The sequence below is a fragment of the Boleophthalmus pectinirostris genome, unplaced genomic scaffold, assembly GCF_026225935.1.
Source record: "Boleophthalmus pectinirostris isolate CB_2022bp ecotype Guang Dong unplaced genomic scaffold, ASM2622593v1 HiC_scaffold_2, whole genome shotgun sequence".
Taxonomy (NCBI): Eukaryota; Metazoa; Chordata; class Actinopteri; order Gobiiformes; family Gobiidae; genus Boleophthalmus; species Boleophthalmus pectinirostris.
In genome coordinates this window covers 20068018-20086765 of record NW_026571152.1, presented here as the reverse complement: position 1 = coordinate 20086765, position 18748 = coordinate 20068018, and the positions used below count along the sequence as shown (strand labels likewise).

Below are 18748 nucleotides of genomic sequence, written 5' to 3'. Positions count from 1 at the left end.
CTGCACTCTGTCCAATCTAACAGTTACTCTTTAAATCACTCTTTAGTAGTTTTACCAAATACTTTTTTACTTGAGGAATTTCTTGGTCTACTTTGTACTTCTACTTGAGTGATATTATTTTGAAGTTTACTTGAGTAAACTCTTTGGCTACCCTAAACACCTCTGGTTATTAGATATGACCACTGCAATATAGTTAAGAAATATAATGCGCTATAAAGATAAATTATATTCTCTTCAGATGCAGTCTCGTTGAGTTATTATTGGCCAAGATGAGCCTCTGCATACTGGACTTTTTGTAGCTCCGCCACAGTTGTTCAGTGCAGACAGGAGAGCAGTAGGATTATTTAAATAAAGGTACCTTTACCTCAGCAGAGCACACATGAAACTTGCATAGCAGCATGTGGGATTGACCACACAATTGCTGCCTGTGCATGTTCTTATCATCTGTTAGGTCACTCTGAAACATTGAATACTCTAATAAATAATCTAGCACCAGAGCCACTAAGTGCATTAAGCAACAGTCACCAGAAGCACCTCCAGTAATCACTGTACAATCTCACACTGCACACTCGGACAGTCAGCGTTTGAAAATAAGCATTAGCTACACACTATATACGTCACGACAGCTGCATGCCCTGCCTATGACTATGAATGACTGCATTGTCCCTGTCAAAGAAATAAGTACTTGATTATTATCAGCGTATTACACGTTTTTGAGTTGGTGTTATTTTATATTTTAGCACAATGAAGACCACAGAACAGTCAACTTAAACATATTTTTATTTTCACATGAAGAGCTACAGCAGGAGATTATCATCAGGTAGACTGCATCAGTTAGACGAGTGCTCAGTCTGCTACAGCCAGAAGATTACAACTATTTTGGATTGAAAGATATCATTTGGTTAAATTCATGACCATTGCTAAACAATTAGAAAGAAAATAGCTGCACGCAGCACTAAAAAAGATACATGTACAATCATTTATTCTACATTTTCTATATCATAACAATATATTCATGTTTTATCAATATCGTTACGTAACAGCAAAACTTCAGCAAGAGGATCAGTCTCCTTTTCCAGCAAACATTTTACTTGGCAATTTTCATGTCAGTCAAGAATTGGATTTGGTTGTTCAGTAAAAACAGTGGACCATCTATCTACCAATTATTCTATTTTCTTATTGTAAATGTGAAACAAAGTTTATATATGTAGAACAGTTTTGTAGTACTCCTGGCATCTGGAATAACACAAAAAAAAATTAATAAATAAATTCAAAAGAGGGCCAAAACTTAAAACCTAAAATTTCACAAAACTGAAAGTATACATGTTTATGGAACAAAATACATTAACATTTTACATATTAAATATATATCTTTTTCAAATATGGTCCACTATTTCTACAGTCTACATTTTGAAACACAAAATAAGGAATGCTCACATTTATCACAATGTACTGACAATAGCCAGTTGCTGTTCAAAACTTGACCAGAGCAAATCTTTCAACTCCTTCACTGATCTTGGCTCTATACCACCTTAGATGTACAATTATCAACACAATATTGTACAATACAATAAAATGTAATTCTTCTGGTTCAAAAATATATACTTTTGCAGGTTTGGTTATGTTTTTTTTTTTTTTTTTACAGCAAGTAGATGCAAAACTTTTCAAACCGATTGTACAGCATCAGAATGTTTATGGAAATTAACAATACTGTGCAAATATTTTAGTGAGACAAATGCAGTTAACAGAGAGAAGAGTTATGATGCATGCCATGTTTTTCCTACATTTTATTCAGACTATGGTGCTTTCTAGATGAGTGATTTTCTTTCACACAATTTGTGGAGTTTAAACGTCACAGATCCATTCTGAAATAAACAGCTTTCAGGTGCAATTAGGCTATCACTGCAATATAGGACCAACGCCTTAGCAGATGTCTGTGCTACATGGATCTACCTTGTAATATTAGCCTGCATCTCTGCATTTGCCCCTTTTCTACTCATTGAAACAATAACTTGCTTTATTTGCACAGTACTGTCTTTCATTGTCTACTACAAGTTGCTGGATAATAATGTCACACAGTAAATCAACAGCTCCAATAGAAAGACATGCAGCTACATAACAACATTGTAGGCTATTTGGTAATATTCAGTTGAAAATTCATTGGTTTTGAGAAATGGCCGTTTAAATGGAGCACCGCTTGCAAAATAGCTACCAGTTCTCCCTCTACGTAAATGAGAGGCCAGCTCTAACATAAGCAGAGAGGAAGCAAATGATGGAGCCTTAAAGCTGCTACAGAAAGGTGTTAGCGGCTAATGGCTAACAGCAGGTCATAGACTCAGTAAAACAGCATCCTTCTAAAATGATTATCAATTAAACTTCCACTAACTAACAAGGTAATACATTTTAAAATTCATTATTTGCAATGCATTTTTTCAGGATAAGATAAATACTTCAACTTGAAATTATTGTGTACATTAAAACTTCACAGAGAAATTTAGATAGATTTGAGTATCACCCAGGTATTTTGAAGGTAGTATGACTGTTAATTTGACAATGGATAAAATATCTGTTCTGGTTTGGTTTAGGTTAGTGGAAGTTTCTGTTCATTAAAGGCTACTTTTAAACTTTTGCTGTGTTTTGCATAAAGAGCAGAAATCATGGAAGAACTGAACCAGCCTGACTGCCAAAAAATGTCAACTTTCCCCCCTAAAATGCCTGCCTGTAAAAAATACTATTAAAGCTTAAAGTAATATAATTTGACAAAAGACTAGAAAACCGATTCTACAATAAAAATAGTACAAAAATAATAACATGAACAGATCCCTTAAAGAGCTGGTTATTCTGCATTGGTTAGTGTTGTGGGTTATTGTGGACTTGAATATTGCGCCAGTCTCAAGCATGGATAATTAGCAGATCTAGGAAAGGCGACCAGCACAAAAATGAACATGGTGATAATGGAAATCAAACCACAGAAGCAATAAATGACAAGTACATAGCAGATCTCAATGACAAAAAGTGCAAATAGAGTTAATCTATATGTAACAAAATCTAAGTTAAAAGGAATAAGTCTTAATTTTTAATACTATAAGCAGTTAAAACACAAAAATAAAGAAATCGAGGTATACAATTGTTAGAACTCAAGCTACTGCACTTATTTAATGCTGACAAATGTTAAGAAATGTTTAAACCAATGAAATGTATGGATTACTCAAATACCAAATTTCATGTTTAATCATTAAAAAAAAAACTAAACCTGGCATATTATCCATTTATTTACCCATTTAAAGCTGGTTTGGATTTCCTCATTTTCCATTTGACCAAATTTGCTATGAAAATATAATATGCTGAGGCTTTTTTTAATATGCTGAGGCTAGAGGTGACTCGAGTGACGGCAGTGATGTCATAACTTTGAGCCGGACATAACAGGAAACAAGAAATGCGTACAGTGGGTGGCTGTGGGGGTCTCAAATTGCACAGGGGTTGGTAACTTCTTCAAAAACGGTCATCTCTTCTATCCCACGAGCGAAGAGCTTGATCAACTGGCAGTGCACCCTGGGGGAAAAAAAACAGAAAAAAAACTGTTAGTGATTTTGACTCCAAGGATTTGTAGGTTGAACGTACGATATGCACAAACTCTGATTACTTTAGAGCTATAACCAACATATTTACTTATCAAGCACATTTCTGGAGATTTTAAGACACCTTTAGGGGTGTCAAAAAGTGAATGACAAGATACTAATCAATACTAAAACTATTATCTAACCTAAATACTAATCTGAAGTATCTATACTGAAAAATAAACACCTTATAATTGAGTAGGACAAAATGTGACCTTTTTAGAATGGTCTTGATCTATGTCATAACTAGTAAAAACACCACATTGTAATAGTAAAGAAAGCACTATTATTTTTGTGTTAAAATGTGCATCCTTTTGTCTACAAAATTGTGTTTTCAAATTATGGTATGAAAATATGTATCAAGTATTGAGCTATATCAAGTGTGAAATATAGCGTAGTGACCACAGTACCACCTTACAACAATAATAAGACATACAGTACGTACATAAGAACACATGTATAAAATTCATCACAACTCTAACTGAAAAATACCGCACAAGGGGCACTGACCGAACATCTATGGCAGTGTGGTTGAGCACCTCTCCGTCACAGTTCCAGCTGCTGTAGTGTGGGCTGCAGCCACATGCCGGGTGGTCCCTGCACAGAGGCCCAAAAATCTGCCTCTTGTGGAACTCCTGGAGGTTCAGGTCTGAGTCGCTCTGACACTGACGGGGCATGAAGCGGAAACGACTGACGCGATGAACCTCCACAAACGCCAGGTCAAACTGAAGGACAACAGGCACATACTGATATATTATGAATCTGTTTTTTCAAGATTAAGCGCAAAACACACTAAGAATGAACTACTAAACTCAAACTAGAAGTACGTGAAGCAAGAAAATCTAGAAGTTTAATTTACAAGACCCAGTAAAGAAAATGTGTTCTTTAGCTGTAAAATGTATACATTTGATACATTTATCAATCGATATGAGATAATGTGAAGCAAATCTATTGCTGAGGCAGGCATGCAATACATTTATGTTTGACTAGAGTTGGAAAAAAATATATATTAAAAGGTGTAGCACACGGGGGCTGCTACCTGCTTTTCTCCATGGAGATATTATTGCATTGCCTGGATTGGTACGGCATTAACCTACTACCAGTCAGCCATCCTGAATCCTTGCCTGTGTGATTTTATTTTGTATTTTTCCAAATTAAAATGTCTATTAAAAGCTTACTTAGTCCAAAATGCTTGTGTAATACACCATTTGAAAAAATATAGCTACTTGATACACATGTGAATGGCGTGTCAGGAATGTTCCACAGCATAACATGAAAATTCTGTCTTGCATATATTATTATCAATTACAAGTGTTTTATTGATTAGAATACCTTGTAAAACATCTATTCTTACTGTGAGCAGGCTTGCTTTCACACAGATCCTGTGACTTGCCCACATGGCGACAAATAATTAAGTAAATAATAGTGCCATACTGTGAAACATGTCATCTAGGCAGTGTAAATAAGCATATGCCATAAACCTGTCCTTCAAAATATGATTACCGGTACTTAGACTTAGATAATATTGCCTTATTGATCCACAAGGGAAATTATTTGGGCACAGTAGCTCACACTTCACAATATAATAACTAAGAGAAAAAAGATATCTGGTAATAATACATTTTAAATAAGTAGCAAAAATAGCAAGAGACTGGTGTCAAATAATTATTATTTACTAAAATCTATAAACATTTTCCATATCACTTGTGCATAATTGTGTAGAGGTACCTGGTCGTCTTTGCTGGTGTGACGAATGAGGTGACGGAGGAAGTCAAAGCGGGAGCACTTCCGGACCAGGATGAGGTCTGTGGTGCCATCGGCCAGGTGAGCGGCCGGAGACAGGCCTTTGGGCGTGCGGGGACAAGCACAGCTCATACTCGCCGCGTTTATGGCCAAAAACTTACCCCTTACCAAGCGCCACTCATCGTCACCTTCTGAAAAAGAACAACACGGGTGGCTCATTATCACATTAAAAAATTTGATTGTAGAATGAATAATATAGCTCCTAGACATTAGGTGAACATTAAGATGAAATACTGATTTTACTGATAACAACTGTGTTGATTTGTTCACAATTACATAAATATTTTTGTAAGATTTAAAAATGATAATGTTTACATTTTGTTTGTATCCATATTTCATTAATCCAGTGCTTCTCAATTATTTTCTGTCATGCCCCCCCTAGGACGAATAAAACATCTCAGAATGTATTGTGACAATTTATTGCATGCTGTCGGCTGCCAAATTTTTAGACACAGTAAGCACACCGGTCTTTCCTCGTCTCCCACCGTAGTCACAGTGAAGCCAAGCGCTACATTCGTCATATTTCCTCGTCTTAGCTTTTGGGAGATTTTCGTTTGTCTCTTTATCTCCGTCTCTCTCCGTCTGTCTTCTCATCCCTGTTAAATATTTTTTCATGGTGTCACTTGAGGGTCTGCTACACTTCGTGTCTACACTTCATACTCAAACTCTGTGCTGTGTGCAAAGCGCGCATGCTCAGTGCAAACAAAACTCCTACACCACCGAGCGAATGCCAATGAGAGCGCCACTGCCCCCTAATGTAGTGGAAGTGCAATTGCACTTTATTCTAAAGGCCCGTTCAGACCAAAGCGTCAAAGCGTCCACTTTCTATGTAAGTCTATGTGGACGCTTGACTAGAGCGTCCTGCGTTTTTGCGGCGCGTTTTCGGCGTCAGCGCGCGTCTGGCGTCAGCGCAGCGCGTCTTCAGCGTTTTGGCGTCAGCGGCCAAGATGCGCGTCCAAGGCGTCAGCGTCAAGAAGTTGAAAATGCTGAACTTTTCGCGTCAGACGCGCCGCGTCAACCAATCAGGGACGAGTATCCAGAGACGCAGCGACGTTATTATCAGGAAGAAAGACCCGAGAACCAGAACGAGAACCACAAACATGAACGGAGAATAAATATATACATCACAATCACCGAGCCGATCGCGAGGACTACACCAGGACCGGACCAGGACCAAACCAGGACTAGACCGAGACTAGACCGAGACTAGACCGAGACTAAACAAGGACTAGACCGGGACTAGACCGGACTAGACCTGATTAGACCGGACTAGACCGGGACTAGACCGGGACCAGACCGGGACTAGACCGTGATTAGACCAGGACCAGACCGGTATTAGACCAGGACTAGACCGGGACTGATCCAGTGTCATTAGCGGAGTATAAATATATATACGCCCCAGTCGCTGACCTGATCTCCTCCGCTGATGTTTTATGTCATAAAAACACTAAAGTCTCTCAGTCTGGTCTGACATTGTTTCGGGAAAAGTCCAGGACCGGGCTCTTGTTTCCAGGGCAACGGACGCGCGTCAAGTATTTTTGTCCCGTTCGTCCACGGCGTCAAAGATGCGCGTCGGGGGCGTCTGAACTCAAATGCAAAGGCTCCAAATAGAGACGTCAAGGCGTTTTTTGACGCTTTGGTGTGAACGGCCCTTAAGACAGTAAAAAAAATCAAAATAAAAAAATAAAAAAGCATGCTCCCCGAGGTCAAACGCGCCCCCCTTGACGGAGCCTCGGGGGCGCGCCCCACTATTTGAGAAGCACTGCGTTAATCTAACCAGAAAGCAGAAAGCATGTTGGGTTGCCAGATTCTACATCTGAAACCATAAACATATTTAGCATATTCATAGGTTTCAGACAAATAATTCCTTCCTGATTTGAAGGACTCTGTGGACTTCCCCATTGAAAAAAAAAAAAAAAAACATTTTAATTTGAACTGATTAATTGCTAAGTCCACAAAGGACATTTAAACCAATACAGTAAGCACAGTTATTATTAAACTCCATATTATTATTTTTTTAAATAATTTTTGAATTGATGTTGCATCTTACCAGTGTCAAAGGACTCATCCAGCTTGTACTTTTCACCTTTCTGTGTAAAAACCTGTCCATTGTGTTCACAGATCACACAGCTGAAATTTAAGACAAACATTTATGAAATGCACCTCATAAAAACAAACACCACGTACATTTACTCCAATAATATTCCTTACCCAGAACGACACCTGACTTTGTCCCGCGGAGTTCCCATGATGTCTTTGGCTGGTAGATAGGACACAGTTCCTTCATAACAGTGATGAGTGAGAAACATCTTCAGACCTATAAGAAGGGCAAATTAATATGTATTGTGATTTTAAAAAATTGCTAATTTCAACAAGCCAAAATACACCAGTTATACTCATTTTTTTAAATTATCAAAAATCCAAAGAAACAAAAACAAGAACAGAAATGGCAATGACATCTCTATAACCCTTATTGTTTAATATAAAAACTGTCCTTGTTGAGGTGTGACACAATCCTGATATATAGTTAAAGTAATCTTAATAGTAGTGACCAAAGTGCAAAAAATTTTACTTCACAGATATATGAGTATGAGTATATGAAATGCTATAACCCATTATTACAAATGACAGAGTTTGACTCGCTCACCTGAGAAGTCATATCGGGTCGGTCCCATCCACCTCTTTCTCTCGCTGTCACTCAACACGTCGCCAAAGAAACCGTAACCGAGCAAAGAGACGGAGTATCTAAGGAACATGTCGTTATGGTGAACAGAGCACACGTCCATCGGCTGCGAGTCCCCTGGAAAAACAAACAACAAAATGATCAATACAAAGCCAAGGACAGAATAATAATGGCAGCCAAGAAAGGACAAAAATAGGGACAATGTGTTACTATATTTTGTGAGTTAAAAACAGTTCTGTAGGCTAACTTTGTTCATCAGTCTATGGAAGAAGTACAGCCTTACTATTATCCCTTATTATCATAAACTAGTTATGTTTTAGGATTCATTTTTAAGGACAGTTTAATTCACTTATTGAATGATTTCAAGCATGTTCAAAATGTGAATAATTGCACAGCCCTATCAAGTTGTTGTATACGTTTTAGACTGTTACTGACCCACAATGATGTGAAGTGCAGAAGTCACGGGGTCGTTGGTACCCACTGTGGCAAAACAGATACAGTCTGTGGATCCTGGAATGAACAAACAAACATGAAGTGATTATAATACTGCTAGACAGTCTAAAAATATTTTAAAAATAACAAAAAAAAAGTAGTATAATACGTAATCTAAGTTTATAAATACTGACAATACATCACAGAATTTACAGATAAAAAAATTTTTAAAAAATGATTAATAAATCTTAAAAAAGCCTTTTAAAATATGCTTTTGTACTGTCAATTATCAGCAACACAAATAAAAGCAGTAAATTGTTCCATGACATCAGTGTACTGATATTTCTAATAGACTTTGCCCATGTTTTTCACACCTGCAGGTATGATGCCTATGCGCAGAGAACAGGGCTGCAGCGCCTCCTCTGGGCTGTTGGGGTTCACTCCACTGTCAACCTGTGTCCTCCAGATCAAACCATGGATGATCTCACTGAACATGCCGTCTCCGCCCACACACACCACGCTGCAAAAGACACATGCGTGTTTAGTTAATTGTTTTAATTTTATTTTCATACACTTCAGTATTTTAGTGAACACTGAACAAAGAAATGAGGGAAAATATTAAAGTGCACTTATTCCAACAGTTATTGATGTTAACTGATTTGTGTTTTTAAAATTACGCTTCAGCTCATGGTGCAAATAATGAACAAATCCAGGCGCACTGACTGAAATATGGACTAATAAAGCAATCTCAACCATCTTAGAACAAGCTCACAGAGGTCTGTACTAAAGGGTTAGCAGGTTTTATACATAGACCACATGGAGACTTTGAAACTGACCCATCAAACTGCTTTAGTTCTGCGTCAGTCCTCAGATGATCCCTTGCATGGTTGGCATACTCCGTCACTGGTGTGAGAAAACACATGTATTACAATTAATCAAAAAACTTCAAATTAAATAATTTAGAAACACTTTACCAATGACTTGTGTTGAGATCCCAGCCTGAGCAAACAGTGGCGCCACCTTCTGTTCATAAATGCGTTTTCCCTGTTTCTTCCCTCCATAAGGGTTAATGTAGACGAGCAGCTGTTTGGGTCTGCAGCCTGTGACAGGAGCACAATACAATCAGACTAGGCAGTATTTGACAAACAACAGAGCACACAGACTTATGTACATGCACTCACAGCTGTGTTAGTACAGCCCAAGAGGAGCGTGTTACAAAGGGCTGGGCATTAGTAGCATGCATTTCTAAATAGAGACTACTAAGAATGATGAAAGATATGAGCACACTGGTATACTCTGATAATATCTTTGAATTAAATTCCTTCCACACACTAGAGCACTCAGGTTGATTTGATGTGTACAGTAGTAACAGAGAGTAGGAGTATGTTTACGCACTGAGGGCAGCCAGCTGCTCCCTGATGCTGAGGACCCAGCGCTGACACAGAACTGCGTCGGGACAGACAAAAGTGACCTCTGCACACCGCCAGCGGTGATTGCGCCCTCGCTCCACATACGAGACTGGAACACACCAACACAGACACAATACTTTTCACATCAGGAAGCATCACCAGTGAAAATGTAAAAAACAGCTGTGCAGAGATATTTGGCTAGGGCAATGCTTGTTAATAGACCTAAAATGCATTATTGTAAACACACTGCATTGTAGCTTAGGGCTCATTTCTGTTCTTTCCTGTTGACCTGCTTTTTCACTCAAACACACAATGACACTGGAGGCAAAGCACGTTAAGTGTCTTGCCCAAGGACCTCACAGCATTGTACTCCTACTACCTATTCAAAAGGTAATAACTACTGTATTATATGTGGTTTACCAGTGAAGGCCTGCCTGCAATCCCTCTCCTGTCTCTCTCTGATCTTCCTCCAGCTGCCATTGTCTTTGCTGCTGTTCTCCTCTTCCTCACGAACCGAGACGATTTCAGACACCGCTACGCTGCGACACAGACCTGCAACACACATCAACAACTACTTAATATATCAGTGGTTCCCAAAGTGGTGTCCCCCGGTGGGCCTCAGAGGCATTGCAGGGGGTCCCCAGAGGTTGTTCATAAAACAAGCATAAAAAGTTAAAGTTCAAAAACCTTACATAAGACATTAGTTTAAATGTATTGCTTTATATTACCATGGTATTAAGCCAAGAATCCTAATTATATATTGTTTAACATGCAACTCTATGGAAAGAACTTTACATATTCTATTAAATGTAATGTAAATTATTATTTGGAGGCCCTGTGTGATCTTCATATTAATACCAGACGAACCAGAGGTAGCCATCATGAGACCTCAGCAAACAGGAAACAAATGAAAAAAAAGGAAGAAAAAAATACTGGATTCCGCTTTTGTTTTGATGATGAACCTGAAAGCCATAAACACTGTAATCAATTAATTGTAGATAGTTCTTATATGGGGTTGGAACATGAAATACATGGGATTCTTGTTATCGTTTATTAGCTCATATTTCAGTGTGCTGTGAAATGTTAATGTAAAATTTTAAAACATTTATCGCAAATCTAAAAGTACTTGCCAAAATATATATACATTATTGCGCACATTACAGCTCTTCAGACATAATATTTTAATAACATGAGTGATCAGTAAGTCAAGCAGACTTGAAGAGAGCAGACAATAGCAGGTCTTTGGATAAGAACCATGGTGGTATATCTGTTGTAATTGAATATGGGGCCTAAAGGGACACTTAAGTCTAGGATCAGGTTCAGTCTGTTGGAAGTGAAGAGTCTCTGAAACATGAGACGGAGACAGGAGCGTGTGATGTCAGTGATCTGCAGCTAAAAGTCAGAGCTACACTGTTCAGGGCATAAGGATAAAATATGAATATAATTGTACTGTTTTTTGTGGAGATTCCTGTGGCAGTTAAGGATTGCTTAGTAGAAAAACATGATTATTTTAGGATTTGTGGAATTCTTTAAAGAGGCACCATGTAACTTTTCTGATGGAGGGTCCGACACTCACTTGTCTCCATTTTGTTGTCATTGCTTTGTCTGGAATTTTCCTCATTATGGCATTAAACTATCACCCTAACAAGCATCACTAACAAGCAACACCATTAGGCAAGAATGTTTTTCTGAATAATAACACCTGCAACTGATCTGGACAAATGCTAGATAAATTAGTTTAATGCAATATTGTGTAACATTCCAGGTAAAGTAATAATAACAAATCAGATATGTGACTTGTAACAGTTGTAATAATATCAACATTGTTCTGTTCTACTTGACGTAATTGTAGCTCATGTGTGATCTTAATGCAGAACACTAGGTTACAATAGGGCATGCTCTGCTACAAAACAACTATTTGAATATACAAAGCAGCAGAGAAAGGAAGTATGGGACGTTTGCATGTGTTTACAATGGCTGCCTATGGTAAAGCAGGCTTCCTCATCTGTAAATATATTTATCCAAATGGATCTTGAGAGAGAAAGAACATGAGTCAGAAAACTGGAAGAACAAACCTTGTGGGGGATTTCAGTCATAAATAGATGCTGCTAAAAATACACAAATCAACCAAAATAAATGACCTTCTTTGGTTACGACATTGGCAGAACACGAGGCTCTTTTGTAACAGGGGAAGAAATGATGCTTGAGATAATAATAGTAAAGAAAATGCTATGATATGTCTATGATTACTGAACTAGGACTGCATGATTTCGAGGAAAAAAAATTAATTAAGATCATGAATTCCAAATTAGAATCTCATTATTTCAAAAATTAGAATTCACTTCACAACACACACACACACACACACACACACACACACACACACACACACACACACACACACACACACTACTAAGAGTGTAAACATGAGACAAGACTGAAAAATAAATAGATAAATTAATACAAGAAACCAAAGTATTTCAGGTTTATCATTATTACAATAAAAAACTGGGTAGAGGACATTCCCTACTTATTATCCACCTGAATAATTACAACTTTTGAGATTTGATAATTGCAATTTCAGTTGAATTGCTCAGTTTAATTGTGCAGCTGTGATACTTACTGGGCTTGTATGCAAAAAGAGTGTATTTCATGAACATTTTTTAAAAACTTAAACCTCGATGTCTTATTTTCTCTTCAAATAAATATTGGATTTTTAATAATCTTGTATAAAGTTTCAACAGATGTCTGAGAAGACTACACGACTATGATTGCACAGGAGATTTTGGTAACTTTTGCAACTACATCTCCTCTGTACGATAAACCTTTAAAATACACCCATAATAAGTACCTAGAGCACACAGTGAGGTTGAAATGCACTAATCTGATTGGCTGTTCTCTTCCCTGTGGAGGCTAAAACAAACAGCAGACAGGGCAGGCTCCTTCAGAGAAAACTATAATTCCACTCTCTTCCCATCAAGGCACTTACTGTGAGAGATTGGCTTCTAAAAACAGAGGATCAACTGCTTTCTTTACAAAAAACAATACCCAAGAAACTAGACATAATTTTACTTTTTTCAGCCCTGTCTTAAGACTTTGGAAAAGCAATGAGGGCAAGTAATGACACAAGATTTTACTTATAATGCTGTAAATGGGAAACAACTAAATAGACTGAATGATAAAAAAGTTGGAAAATGTTAAGTTTCAGTATTTTTATGGCCAAAAGAGATAACAAGAATTTTAAAATACTGCATATAATTTTTTAAAAAGTCCTATATTACAGAATTTTTGGGGGGCTTTAAGCCATGTTATAATGCTGTTACCTCCTCAAAAACATACCAGGAGGTGTGTTTTGTTTCATCACACGTCCGGGTAAACCTGATTTATTAATCTGTCAACATCTCCAAAGCTCTGTTCTACCATGTGATGTATGAGCTGTAACCTTCATGTTAACAATTTCCTTTCATCTTTAGCTGTGTGTTGAACATGTGTGAATGAAACAAAAAACAACTCCAGGCATATTTTGATGAGGAAACAACATTATAATATAGATCAATTTATGTAAAGTAAAAAATGAAAAAAAAAAAAAAAAAAAAAAAACGTCTTTGGTTAGCTATAATATTAGTAAAACAACCTTTAAATATGTCTTACCAAATAACCAAGTCTAACATGAGTGCAAAGTAAAAAGCTTTGAAGACAATATGCACTATTTGAACTTTTTTTTCCCCCTTTTGTTTACTATGGTCCATTTAGCAGCCATATGCAACACAACGCCTGCAGCAGTGAATGACTTATCTCTCCCCATAGATTAGATAGACCTACTCGGAACAAAAACAATGTATAGTTCCTTTATCTCACAGCCCTGTACACTCATAATGCTGTGGAACAAGCTACCCATATAATGAATATTGCAAGAAGATACCAAAGAGACATGTTGCCTTGTAGTACAGTATCAGTGCTAGAAATTGCCTTTTTGTCATATTAGTGCTCTGAACATCTTTTGTGTCAGATGTACATTGTATGAATTCTTTTAGATATGAGTTATAATGTATAGCGTTTATGTACAAGGACTGTGCTGCGTTGTACAAACTCATTTATGCACATGTACAGGGTATGTGATGTTTAAATTGTAAATAGTATTTCTATTTGGACCCCAGGAAGCAGAATATAATGGATTCCAATAACAATAAAGTCTGCAAATTGATAAATTGGTAGCCTATTGTTGCTTATATAAAATGAGTACTTCACTGGATTATGTAAGGGGTTGAGGCTGTCGCTGGGTTTTCATGCAGACTGTGCTTATCATGCACTGTTAACCTGTAAACATGTTTTTAGAAAGTTTAAAATTTACTTTGAAATTGTGAATCATCTACGTTGTCCTCAGTGCCCTCTGTGTGGCACTGTGGCCTAAAGCAATATGCAAAGGATAGCTAAAGATAACCAACAAAAAACAAAAAACAAAAAAAGTATAATTGTAAATAAATATTCAAAATGTATTGTAATTGTCAAAAGGATCTTACTTGGTTTAAACGGATGATAGACAGGACTAGAAGCCTGTTTTTTCCAGGTGAGCAAGGACCGGCTCAGGCTCACTTCGTAAGCCGTGTTTCTGACGCGAAGTTCGGACAACAGCAGCAGCCTGCTCGGCCTCTCCATCCTTCATCCGGAGGAGGAGGCGACAGCAGCAGCAGCCTGGGGGAAGGTTACCTGAGTGCGGACATGATAGCTCTGTAGGTCCGGATCGCCTCCAGACCGTGAATAATTGATAATAGAAGCAGGTAAATCGTGGATCGGCGAGTAGCGGATTTCAGCTTTTCTTTTTACTGACAAATAGCGGACTGCTGGCGGAAGTAGGAGGGGGCTACAGGCGCATTGTGGTGCCGCAGTGACCGTGGGGAAATCTGAATTAGACTACGGAAAAGTCTAGCATTTTGTCAGTAACAAGGACCGTGGAGTCGCTTTGTTATTCTGTTATTACATTTTATTTGACCGAATTAGACACCAGACAGTTTGGACTCCAATTTGGGAACGTAGACAAGTTTCATGTAAATGGCAACTGAAATGGACATCGTTGTATTGGCATTTTATTAGTTGTTAACTATCTGTAAGCAAATATAATAACGACATTATTACATATCACATTGTATTACACCATATTACATAGGTTTATCCATCAGAGCCGTCTTCATTTTAATAACACGCATATTAACATGATTTTAACATGATTTTAACAGGCATGTCATATGTCATGTAGGTACTTAAATAATCTGAAATTCAGCGATGGGTAGTATCTTATAATTTACCCATGGCTTTTAAATGCTTTAATAGTGTTTTCTTCTGTAAAACGTTTTTTTCTGCATAGGCTAGAGCAGTACAGTGTGATGTTTCGGTTTTCAGTTCATCAAATGCCCTATGTTTTACCCTGCACTTGAATGCGTCACAAAGCTCTTACGCATGAGTCTACATAATCCTCTGTTTTTTCAAGGTATTTTTCTACGTTGAAGGATATAATCATCTTTCAAAAACACCATCTAGTCAGACATAGAAAGGCATGCGAATAGTTACCCCAAAATACATTTAGGGTTGTAAACGTGGTAACTCGTTCAATATCTCACTGCTATCAACAGAGGGCGCTGTTTTCACACAAATACAAACCAGTAGGCTACGTATGCATTTTAGCAATAAGGGACGCCAATATTTGGTAAAAGTTTTTTGGTAAATTATTGTAAAAGAGTATAGACCTAATCATATAGACCCAAATTTCGAAATGGAGGCAACTGGAGGAAAAAATGGAACAAAATGCAATTTTAATAGAGAAATTGGGATTAACCACAGAATATCACAAAATACATATAATGATTGGAAATTGACTATTCCCTTAGAGCCTACAAAAGTGAGTCCAGTTTTGATAATTTTATTTTACATGATTTGTTTATTTAATTGGGGATAATGTTATATACTTGGCATTTTGATAAAGGCAACATCCTGAGTTTTAGGTTTTAATGAACAAATAGGCATTATACAGAAAGCCTGCTGATTTGTGAAACTCAAATACAAATTTGTGGCTAGAAAATAGCATTTTTCCCCATCCTTTGTAGCTAATATATCATCAAACTATAGGCCTAACTGAATTTCTTGTCATGAAACTCAAAGGAGCAATTGTCATATGTTAAAAAAAGATAATAATAGAAAATAGGTAGTTTTTCACCCACTTTACCTGATCACTTGACATGGTTATCTACTCACTGCAGTGCCCAAGGATCCAGAGAGTGGAGTGTTAAAAAGCAGGTCATTAAAAAGTTGCTGTTGTTGCTAATTAGCCTTTGGAGACACTCACCCAATCAGTGACCAGTGTCCCATGAACTGACGCTGATCATTAAACAATTCATTCTGTTAACCTTTGACCTCTGAGGAAGTGCGCTGTACAACAAACCAAATGAACCGAAGAGTCTCATCTATGCAGGGGTCAAAAGGTCAAGTGAGGTGAACTGTAGTGAGCCTATCTTTTAAGACAGATGAGTGGTCAGTGGCAAGCAATGTTTTACTTCATTTTGTTGTGCCCACTCTCATACGGACTCCAGAAACAGGGGGCTAGCCACACACTTTTTTTTTTTAAATAAGAAACTATTTAAATTCTGGAAGTGGAATGACAATGTGATTAATTTTTGTAAAACCTTTTGAAATTCATAATTTGAAAGTGCACTATATAACTTTTCTGGAGGAAACTGCTTGTCACCATGGAGATTTTATTGCTTTGCCTGGAATGTTCCACAGCAGGGCATTGAATTATCTATCTCCACAGAGGCGAGCAAGTCACACCTGCAGCCAAGTTTCAAGCCATTTCATGAATGCATGTTTTTCTGGGTATTTTGATCAATAAAACACTTGTACTTGAATAAAAATAAGACAGACACATTTATGCTATACTCTGGAAAATTATAGGGAACACAATAACATCTTCATGAAAAAAGCAGGGTGTAGATTTTAGACTCTTAGTAGACTGGATTTTAGATTCTTCATTCTGTTTACAAATTGTTGCACTGTGACAGCTCTGCTCACCCCATCCATCATTTTGAATTGAAGAGGTCTGAGGTAGACTATAACATCTAGACACTCTTACACCAGCCCTCTCCTCCTGTCCATCTGCTGTCCTTAAATGTCACACGAAACCTGGGCACCTCTCTTTGGTCCAAACACAACATTTTATTATTGTGGTTCTTTCTCATCGATTATATTTCCATCTTCCTCCATCAAGAGTCTGGGCTGCAGAGACACGGACGCAAACACACTGGCAGGACAAAAGCAGTGGGGACTTAAGTTTGATGGGTCCAGGGGAGGTTTGGGCATTCACACAGTTCAACAGAAACAACAGAGATATTGAGTTATTATCAACGTCGGTCAAGGTGAGAAGAGGAGGCTGGAATGATCATGGTCAAAATTATAAATGGAAAAGTCAAAAAGTTATTTGACTCATGACTTGTTCCATTGGGGCTGCACAATTAAACACAATTAAAGTTATTTTCTGATCTATATTATAATGTTTCCTCATTAAAAATATACCTGGAGTTGTGTTTTGTTTCATTCACATGTTTAACACACAAGTCCTGCATATTTAGACGGAGGTCATCTCTCTAACAGAAAACACTCTGTTCCAGCTTGTGATGTCATGTAGTAATACATGAAGTGCTCCACTGTGTTTTTAAACTCCGTACATCTTCACTAGAATGTGGATGATTTTAACCCTGGACCCTGTTAACTTGAAAATTCCCACTACATGATATGACAGAGTTGAGCATTTTGAGCTTTGGGGCTGTAAACAGACTAATATCTTAGCGGAGTTATGCTATCGAGAGAGAAACTCAGGCAGAACATGCAAACTCTGCTCTGAAAAGTTCATGTATCTTTTTTTCTAACCAAAATGTGTCTATTATTTTAAATGTCTTGCCCAGATACATTGACAATACTGAATCAATGAAATGTGTGTGGGGGGATAATTCCTCAGAGAAATATGAAAGCCTTGTAAAAGCCCAAAACTTGCTAAATGAGCACTTCTGACATAATTTACAGCGTGTTTATTTTAAATTTGTGCTTTAAACATTCACTCGTCAATAGTATTGGATTCACAGTAAGGAAAAGATGGACAGCCAAAATTAAATTCACCGGTGGTCTCATAAAAGTTTAGGATGCTCTGACTAAAATATACTCCCCTTCCAATACAGCTGACCTAAAATAAACAACCCAGGATTATGCACTAAAATTACTATTGGTTTTCTGGTTGTAAAAGAAGACCGGCCACTTTATCTTGTGTTATTGTGGTTAATTAAAATTGACCAGTGGCTTAGCTCAGTTTTATTGGCCCCAATTGAGAAAATTACAGACTGTAATTGAGACAGCATGTTTTTGAGCGGGACATCAGAGGTGGGTAGTACTCATTGACATTAATTGAGTTACATTGATTTGCAAAAGTGTGATAGAGTATACTTTTCAGACAGTATACTTTTACTCCTACTTTCATGTTTGAAACAGTACTCTTGTGTCTTCCCGCTGGGAGTAAGTCTGCAAGTGAGTAATTTTTATGTTGACAATATTAAATGATTTGAACGTTATGTTTCCTGCACTGCCCCTTCAGATAGGTTTTCTCATTTTGGTTTATACTTTGAAGGTAGCTGATTTTGCATCCTTTAAGGGTTTGTCCTTTTGATTACATAGTAGAAGCTTCCCCAGATACTTGAGTAATTTCTTGGACTTGGACAACTTTGTATTTGTATTGAGTAACATTATTCTGAAGTAACCATAACCCTAAG

General features: G+C 37.4%; 1 protein-coding gene across 1 annotated transcript; it reads right to left on the bottom strand.

Annotated features, from left to right (window-relative positions):
• Positions 1–762: 762 nt before the first annotated feature.
• LOC110169654 (ceramide kinase-like) lies at positions 763–14775 on the bottom strand. The gene is made up of 13 exons (XM_020935224.2): positions 14465–14775; positions 10365–10496; positions 9931–10053; positions 9510–9635; positions 9372–9438; positions 8910–9055; positions 8539–8613; positions 8068–8220; positions 7632–7737; positions 7471–7550; positions 5346–5551; positions 4128–4342; positions 763–3552 (listed from the first exon to the last, which is right to left on the bottom strand). The coding sequence occupies exons 1-13, from the start codon at positions 14598–14600 to the stop codon at positions 3465–3467; spliced, it is 1653 nt and encodes a 550-aa protein (XP_020790883.1). The 5' UTR covers positions 14601–14775; the 3' UTR covers positions 763–3464.
• Positions 14776–18748: the final 3973 nt, after the last annotated feature.